At 33.1% G+C, this 9868-nt stretch overlaps 1 protein-coding gene across 1 annotated transcript; it reads right to left on the bottom strand.

The window, feature by feature from the left end:
- Positions 1 to 8956: 8956 nt before the first annotated feature.
- Positions 8957 to 9514, bottom strand: LOC149181544 (uncharacterized). Its single transcript, XM_089414245.1, has one exon. The coding sequence runs from the start codon at positions 9512 to 9514 to the stop codon at positions 8957 to 8959; it is 558 nt and encodes a 185-aa protein (XP_089270371.1).
- Positions 9515 to 9868: the final 354 nt, after the last annotated feature.

Below are 9868 nucleotides of genomic sequence, written 5' to 3' on the forward strand. Positions count from 1 at the left end.
TAAGAAAACATATAAACTTTGTTAAACACTGACCTCTTTGTCTATTTTTCAAATATGTAATATAGAGAATAAAATGGTGTTCCATAATTCAATCAGTGCTTTCATCAACTAAAATTGAGTAAAATGGGCTATGTAAAATCTCAGCTTTCAATTTTTTCTAATGCACCTCTTTAAAACCTTGAAGGAACTCGTTTCTTGATGTTGTATTTGTGTATGCAGAATATTGATTCATTAGAGGCATGTGTGGAGTGAATATACCTATTCAATTCACATATTGACTTATATATTTCTAAAGATAAATCATGTATAGAAACAAAATACATGTTTTCAATCACTGATATAATTGTCTCCTTAGCATCTAGCATTAGTTTGACATGTTTAGTGATTGGAATATTACTTCCTTTGCTTTATCCCTAAAAAATTTGTAAAGAGAATTTATGAGCTTCTTATTTTTCATGGCCACCTAGACCACTAACTTGAAGAGTGGTACTTCCCTCTTTTGCAAATGGACTCTCTTTTAAATTTAACACACTAAGAACATTTCATCCTTTGATTACCATTAGAATCTTGTCTTTTATTTATATTTGAATATTCTTTTGCATTTCTTTGAAGCATTTTCTCTTTCAGAAAACTCTACACTATCTGATTCACCATCTTTATGTAGATGAGAATAAGATTTATTTTGAATATTACGTGGCTCATTAGAATGTTGTGGGAGACCAAACACATCAACAATTGATAATATCTTTTTATCCTTCTTACTTCTACAAATAGGAGGCAGTTTTCAAGGTTTAAACCTATTCAATCAATAAAAATAATAGAATAAGTAAACATATAAATTAAAAAGAAATAACATATTTATTGGTGAAAGAAATAAAATTAACTTCATATTACAACAAAACAATGATAACTTTTTTAGTGTGATAGATTATTTATTGGATAATTTTATATATATGAATAAAACTTTAGAATATATATATATATATATATTTCAAAATTTAGGATTACAAAGATTTTATGCTTTTCCAATTATATTGTTTTGAATTTTTCTCACATCAAGATAAAAACAATAAAGACTTAACCCATTAATCTAGGACGATATTTTCATGTTCATGGTAGCATGAGGCAAAGGTCTAGTCCAATTTTGTTTTCAACAAAAAGAATATTTAAGATCTTCTATGTTTTATATGACTAACACATCATTTTCAACATCCCTGAGTATAAATGCAATAATTTTTAATGTACAATACAATGGAAACATTCATAGGGAAAACACAGAACAACTGAAATCAATACCCATTTGGGTACATGTGCACCTACTAACAAGAATACTGATTAAAAAAAGCATTTTAAGCTATCAAGGGGTTTTCTATATCCTTCAACCCCTTATCCTTCAGAATACATTCATGGGCTAGCATAATAACATGAGACTTCATCATTAGTTGACTTGAACAATAATAATGTAGTAATGCATTTCCAATATTTTGTGAGGGATCATATTGGTATAAAATCCTACCGATACGGTTTTGGCAATTAATCAAGAAAGAAAATAATATTACCATACGAAAATACCAAAACATAATTCATGGAATAATAGATAAGTCACATTTATTCAAGCTATTCATTAGAATCTAGAGAAAATCCTCAAAACATGTTGCTTGGAACAAGGAAATTCCAACAAAAAATCAAGTGGAGATTTTCCAGCGTGTGAAAGAAATCAAAACATTCACCATAGTAGCATTTGCAACCCAAGATAAACCTGAAAATATAAATTGAGAGAGACAAAATTCAACATTAGAAAGATGCCATGGGATTTGACTACATATTTCTTGATAGGTTATCCATTTCTTTTTTGAATTATTTTTTGTAACATTCAAGGAAACTACAAAGGCTCTCGCTTTCCCTTCAAGGACTTTTACATTAAAGAATGCATAGTCCGAAACACAAAATGAAAATAAAGATATGAGGAGGATAATAAAGAATACCTTGAAATTATAGTGTTGGAAAATAAGTTGTCCTTTATGGATGATTGGTTGGAATTTAGATGAAAAAGGAAAAAATGGGCACAGGGAAGAGTGCTTGAGGATAATCGGGGAGGAGTGAGAGCATACTCAAAGTTGTTGAATGGGTATACAATGAACTTCGATGCCCCGTGTGAGGTGTTATAGCACCAAATTTGGGTATCAATTTCCAATCTTATTATTCTTATGAAAAAGTATGATTATTAAAATAAGAGCAAAGGTGGGACATCTAGATATAGATATTGCAATCTAGTATATGGTCTAGCTCGGTTTATTCTATGATACAAGACATATAGATTGGACATTTGATCAAATAAATCACAATGGGAAATCATTTGGATAGTTGAGTAAAAATATATGAATCCAAAATTAGATATCGCTTTAGAAATGTGAGTAGATGGAATCACATTAAGAACAAATGTGTGAGATCACCAGGAATGAAACATGAGTAGCTAGTGCGCTGTTATTATTTATTGTTGGTAGTTAATAGGTGTCAATATAAAGAACATAAAAAATATTGATAGGTTATTAAAAGTATTTCCCTTATTTTGAAATATAGAAATTTAATTTAACATTTGTGATTGATGAGTGATTTTGATATTTAAATTTTTTTCCCAACGGTCATTTTTTTTTAGCCCTTTTGATATGGGCCAGAAACCTAAGGAAGGATTTGGATAGGTTCAATTCTAAATGCTAACCTCCACCCCATCATGATGTTAAGGAGTTAGAAAATAAATATTTTGAAGTATTATCTTCACCTTGATGTCAAAGTGTGTAATAAATATATATTTGCACGTTAGGATTTTATTTTTATTTTTTTCCCTACTTCAATATCAACTTTTATGTTTTAGTTTTTCCATTTGTAATTGAAGGAGATGGTAAAACACTTTAAAATATTGTTGTGATATTTATGTTAGTTGTTATTTGTGAAAGGAGTTGAGTGGAGGTGATGGTAAATGTTTTTTTTGAGACTTATGTGATTTATCATTTTCATAATCGATTATGAAGAGGTGAAGGGGAAGAGATGAAAAATATGAAAAAAATGGATGGAAAATGTTATTTTATGAGAAAGGTGTGTGTGTGGATGTTGTCTAACAAAGGCACAAGTTAACATGGTTCCCATATTTAGTATTAGATGGTCTAAGTGTCCAAATAAATTTGTTATTGAAAATGTAATGCACAAGTTAGCATGGTTCTCATATTTATTTAGTATTAGATGGTATAAGTGTCCAAGTTAATTTGTTGTTGAAAATCTTGTTTGAGCATGAAAGTGGATGGAATGATAAATATTAAATGACGTGGTGCATTTCCATGTCTAAAGAGTACACATTATGGGTAAATACAAGAGGTGACATGTTATGGTTATTACATTAGTAATGTTTTCATTTCATTGCATATGGTGAAAAAGTGTCTAAATGTAATATTAAAATGAAATGTTTGATGGCATTTAAAATTGATTATCATTTTAAAATGTATAGGATAGATATAATGTGTTACTATGTATTATCATGTTTCTATATATTTTTTTGGTAAAAGAACATGTGTAATATATTTTACATATCATTATGTTTTATGAATTACTATATGTGGTGTAAAAATGACATTTACATGACATAGTTTCAATGTTTACAAGTCAAAATTAGATCTTCTAAGAAATTCATTTTATTTTGAATTAGATGTCATTTTATAAATATCATTATATCAATGTTTCCTGCTAAGAATGTTAATATATCTGCATTCAAGTATATTAAAATTTCAACATGTGTTTGTTACTATCTCTTCTTAAAGCATCATTTAATTGATGGTATGAGGAGCCATTAAATCCAGAAAAATATCCATGCTCAACATTATTTTCCATTGAATTTTCAAAAATAGTAAATTTATAATGATGTTAAAAAGGTTGATAAATCAATGTTAAGTAAATGGAATCAACATTTCTAATGTTTTATTTATTTGTAGCTAGAAGAATCAACAATCAAACTAAGCTTCTACTTGTGTGACATAGAGTCAATTCTGACCACTACCACTATAACCTCAAGTTGAAACCACATGCTCGCTAATACATGACTCACTGCCCAAATCAGGGAGATTTTAACCTCAGATCACATTCTTTACATTATACTTCATAACATTGCTATTTCCAACTGAGTATCCTCCTTAAGGCAACATTTCTAATGTTGACATATTTAGGGGATAAATTTTGCGATGCCACCCCTATCCCACAACTCCATAATTATTCCCTATGGAAATTACTATTAGAGATGTGAAGCAATTTTTTCACGAATCTTGATTTCAATAGTTACAATGGTGTTCATTCATGGTTATATTATCCCAATGTCATTAATGATTCATCAACATTTTTGAGCTAATATAACCATGAATCATCATCATTTTCCATCTTGAACTCATAAACACATGAAATAGTATTTTTAAGTGGTTGTATAGGAATTTATAAAGGAAAAAATATATTTCATGGAAAAACACAACGAAATAGAAATATAATTACCTTAGTTACTTGTGATTTTTTTTTTTCATATTTCTTCTTTAATTTTATTTTCTAAAAAAATTGAATATAAAAATGTATTTCACTCACTTATATCACCCTTTTTGATCATATTTGTACATGTATCAATCAATAAATAATACGTTGAAAAAAACAAAAGCTTAATACAAGTATCTATCCATTCATATCTTAATAAATTTTAATAGAAGAAAAAATAAATTTTCATAGTAAAGGATGGGGTTATCATAATGTGTGCATATTTGTGAGTTGAAAAAGTCAAAATATTAAATGGGGAACTTTTAGAGTGGTTATGAAACAAAAATAAAGTATAGAAGTCTTGTAGCAATTTTATATGTTTGTACTTAGATCATTCTCTCATTGAGTCATTCAGAGAATCATGCAAGTACAAACCATATTGTGACCGATCTATGTAGAAATTCATGTGTTTATTGAGTGGTTCTTGAGTAAACGTTTTTGAATTAAATGAGAAAAAATGGAAGTCCAAACATATTTATATGCCTGATATGTGCTCTAGATTTTGTTTGTGTTACATAATCACTCCAAAAGTTTTTCAATGGATGTATTTCAATTGGAGTGGATGGATTGACGATGATTATTGTTATCCTCGTGTAGTTTCATAATACATCAATGTTTGTATTTTTGAGTTATTTAATTGAGTTATATTTTTTTGTCTTCATGAGAGAAATGAGTCTTTATCTAGATCTTCTATTACTAATGTAGAAGATAAAAATTAGATTTGAATTAAAAAGAAGGAGTTACAGCTCACAGGTGAGTACTTCACCTGGAGATTGCACTCATACAAAGAGAACTCTCCCCGTACACTCTACTAATCATCAAATGAGCAATTACATCATTAAGTATATTACTAGAAATCAAGAAGTTGCAACCAAACTCCTAAACTCTAGGAACAAATCCTAAACTAAGGAGATATGTTACAACTTGTGTAACCATTTCTCCATTAATACAAAATAATATTAATTATTTTCAACTCGCCCCCTTAATGGAGAAAGGGTTATCTTGAACTCCTAGCATCCCTCTAAACAATTCAAACTTTACACGCCCAAGAGGCTTAGTAAAAATATTAGCCATGTTATCACAAGTTTTACAATATTCAACACATATCTCTTTTGACTGTTGTTTCTCTCGAACAAAATGAACTTGAGCATCAATATGCTTGGTATTTTTATGAAAGACATGATTGTATGCAAGCTTGATGGTACTCTGGTTATCGGTTTTGATAATAGTTGATTCTTTCTGCTCTTCTCCTACATCGTTGAGAAGTCTTCTCAACCAGATAGCATCACATGTGGCTGCACACAATGCTTGGTACTCAGCTTCACATGAAGATAGAGCTACAATGTGCTGCTTTTTCCTGCTCCATGCTATGACCCCAGATCCAATGTTGAATGCATAACCTGTGATAGATCTTCGATCATCCAAGTTACCTACCCAATCGGAATCTAAAACACCTGCTAGAATAACATTAGAAGTGTCAGTGTACAAAATGCCATAATTATTAGTACCACTAAGATACCTCAACACACTTTTTGCTGTGACCCAGTGACTTTCGAGTGGTATTGACATGAACTGGCTCAACACACTAACAGAATATGCTAAATTTGGTCTAGTTGTAGTCAGATATATCAAACTGCCAACTAGCTGTCTGTACATGGTAGCATCCACCTGTTTAGTACCATCGTCACTGCTCAACTTTAAGTTCTGCTGTAATGGTGTTGCTGCTGATCTGCACTGCTCCATTCTGAACCTTTCCAACAAGCTTCTGGCATACTTCCCTTGAGTAAGAAAAGTTTGTCCAGAGTCTCTCCATACCTCCAATCCCAAGCAATAATTAAGGTTTCTAAGATCTTTCATCTCAAACACTTGTGACATCTGCTGTTTGATTTCTTTGATTAGATTGTTAGCATTCCCTGTTATGATCATATCATCTACATACAAAGAAATCAAAATAATTTGCCTCTGTTTATTAAACTTGGTATACAGATTTGGATCATTCAAGCTCCTATGAAAGCCATGCTGAACAAAAAATGAGTCAATTTTCTCATACCACGACCTGGGTGCCTGTTTTAAACCATAAAGTGCCTTTTTCAATTTACACACAAGATGTTCCTGTCCCTTTTTCACAAAACCTTCAGGTTGTACTAAATAAATTTCTTCTTTCAAGTCACCATTCAGAAATGCAGACTTGACATCTAGCTGGTGTAGCTACCATTTGTGTTTTGTTGCTAAGGAAATTAGCATTCTAATGGTGTTTAATTTGGCTACAGGAGAAAAGGTCTCATCAAAATCTATTCCCTCTTTCTGTGAGTAACCCTTTTCTACCAGTCTAGCTTTAAGTTTCTCTATACTCCCATCTGCATTTATTTTTGGTTTATACAGCCATTTACATCCTATGGTGGTTTTACCTTTAGGCAATTCAACCAAATCCCAAGTATGGTTTCTGTTTATTGAATCTATTTCTTCATACATTGCAACCCTCCATGCATCAGATTTACTTGCTTCCTCTTAATTTGCAGGTTCTACAATGTTTAAAATCTTTGACATTAATGCATAGCCTTTCAATTTAGAAGATAATCGAGTCTTCCTACCTAATCTCCTTGGTAGGGGACTTACCTTGATTTCAACCTTTCCCAATCTTGCATCTTCATTGATTATATTGTTTGTTACTTCATCTTCTTGTTTCTCCTCCTGCTCTTCATCTTCCTCACTATTTTGTTCCAATAGCAATGGAATGTGCCAATCATTGTTAGAGTCATTCTTTCCTTCTTCAACATGTTCATGAAATATGACAACTTTGCTTGAAAAAACCTTGTGAGTCATAGGATTAAATAACTTATATGCCTTGAACTCAGTGCCATATCCAACAAATATACATTTCAGGGCTTTAGGATCTAACTTCTTCCTATCTGCCTTAGGTATATGAGCATAAGATTTTGACACAAATATTCTTAAATGACTCACTATTGGTTTGAATCCAAACAATGCTTCAAAAGGGATTTTGAAGCCTAGACACCTAGTAGGACTCCTATTCTTTAAATATATAGCAGTGTTAATAGCTTCTGCCCAAAGACCATTTGATAGACCCTTACCTTGAAGCATGCTCCTTGCGCACTCCACAAGAGTTCTGTTCTTTCGTTCTGCCACTCCATTCTGCTGTGGAGTGTGAGGCACTCTAAACTGTTGCACAATCCCATGATGCTTGCAGAAATCCATGAACTCTCCCAACCTGTATTCTCCCCCTTGATCTGAGTGGAGAATTTTTATCCTTTTTCTTTTCTAGTTTTCTACCATGGATTTAAACTCTTTAAAATACTGAAAAGCTTGACTCTTTTTACTCAAAAATTATACCCATGAAAATCTAGTGCAATCATCTGTAAATAAGAGAAAGTAATATGCTCCTCCTAATGACCTGGTTTGCATGGGTCCACAGATGTCTGTATGCACCAGTTCTAAAATATATCTTTCCTTTCTTTTAACATGCAAAGGGAACTCTTCTCTATGCATTTTCCCTAATGCACATCCATCAAAATCCAGCTTAACATTGTGGAAAACAGGGAGTCCATCGACCATACCTTTTCTTTGAAGTAGGATGAGGTCTTGTATATTAAGATGGCCGAATCTCTGATGCCAGAGATTTTTGGCTGTCGATCCAGCTGCAACCATTGTTTATTGTGGCATACTCTTCACATCTAGTCTGTACAGGTTCCCTACGTGCACTCCTGTTGCAACTGTTTCCATCTGGCTATCCTTAATGACACAGTTAGTCTTAAAGAATTGAACTTGCATGTCCTGATCAGTAATCATTGAGACATAGACAAAATTTTTCTTAATTCCTGGAACATACAATACATTTCTAAGGTGTCTAATGTCACCACTAGGTAATTTTACAGGAATGTCGCCATGTCCTTTGATCTCATGTCCACTATCATCTCCTAAATAGATTTTCGACCCACATGAAGTTTCTTCAAGAAATTCAAACCAATCCTTCTTACCAGTCATATGTGAGGATGCGCCCAAGGCACATACCACATGTCGTCCTCATCTCCTTTTGAAGCTGAAAGGGCACGATCGACTACAAATAGTCGAAGTTTGTGGCTATGATCCTCCTCTTCATTAATGAAGTAACCCTTATGTTTTCTCTGTTTGTTTCTTCCTTCGTTTGCTTACCTCTTATAACAATCTCTAATCTCATGTCTAGGTTTCCCACAGTAAAAACATTTCTTGATGGGAAAATTATTAGCAAACATACCTTTAAACAGTCTCTTCTGAAATGTGTTGGCTCCTTTCTGCTGCTGATGTTGTGGTTGCTGATGCTGCTTCCCTTTAAACTGTCTCCTTTTGCCATCAGAGCAAAGTCATTGCTCTCTGATTTCAAATTTTGTCGTTGCTCTTCTTACTGTATCAGAATCCTTGTCATCTCTTCAAATGAGGGGGCTTTCTCCCTTGCTGACAGCCTTGTGATGAATTTCTGATAATCATCAGTCATTCCATTCAACATGATCATGACCAAATCTGAATCGGAAACTTTCTCTCCGATATCTCCCAATTTGTCCTTCAGGTCTTTGACTCTATCAATGAATCCAGCAGTGGATTCATTCTCCTCCATCTTCAATGCAAACAGCTTGCCTTTGAGTGACAAGGCACGATTTGTATGCTGTGTCTGGTATAGGTTTTTGATCGCCGTCCAAATGTCAATAGCCGATTTACAGTCTCTAATATGTGGGATAACATTGTCCTTGACAGACATCTTCAATATGACCTTTGCTTTTGTCTCCCTTTTATCCCAATCTTGTTCTTGTGTGGCTGATCTTGATCTCAGCTCACTTCCTGTAACGATCGACCACACATTTGCACTTTCAAGTAAAGTCTGCATCTTGAATTTCCCGTTGTTGAAATTCGATCCATCGAGTTTTCTAGACTCGTGGAGATACGATTCTAGATTGTTATTCATATTAAATTGATAAAATTTCTGATCCTCTAATGAATAAGTCTATTGAACTGAACACTTTCAGGATACTAAAAAAATCACCACATACCAGATCCGAACCTCTGTTTTGCTGAAAAGAAATTTTATCTTCAATGAGCCACCACCGGGCAAATCCAATCTGCTGCCACCGAACAGATCCAGAACTCCAATACGCCACCACCAGGCAAGTCGAATCTGTTGCCACTGAACAGATCTGGAACTCCAATGTGCCACCATCGGGCAAGTCCGATCTGCTACCACCGAGTAGATCAGGAACTCCAATGCGCTACCACCGGGCAAGTCCGATCTGCTACCACTGAGTAGATCAGGAACTCCAAT

Source organism: Pinus tabuliformis, chromosome 3_2 (genome assembly GCF_031772625.1).
Source record: "Pinus tabuliformis cultivar Carrire ecotype Pingquan chromosome 3_2, CPIR1, whole genome shotgun sequence".
In the NCBI taxonomy this organism is placed as follows: Eukaryota; Viridiplantae; Streptophyta; class Pinopsida; order Pinales; family Pinaceae; genus Pinus; species Pinus tabuliformis.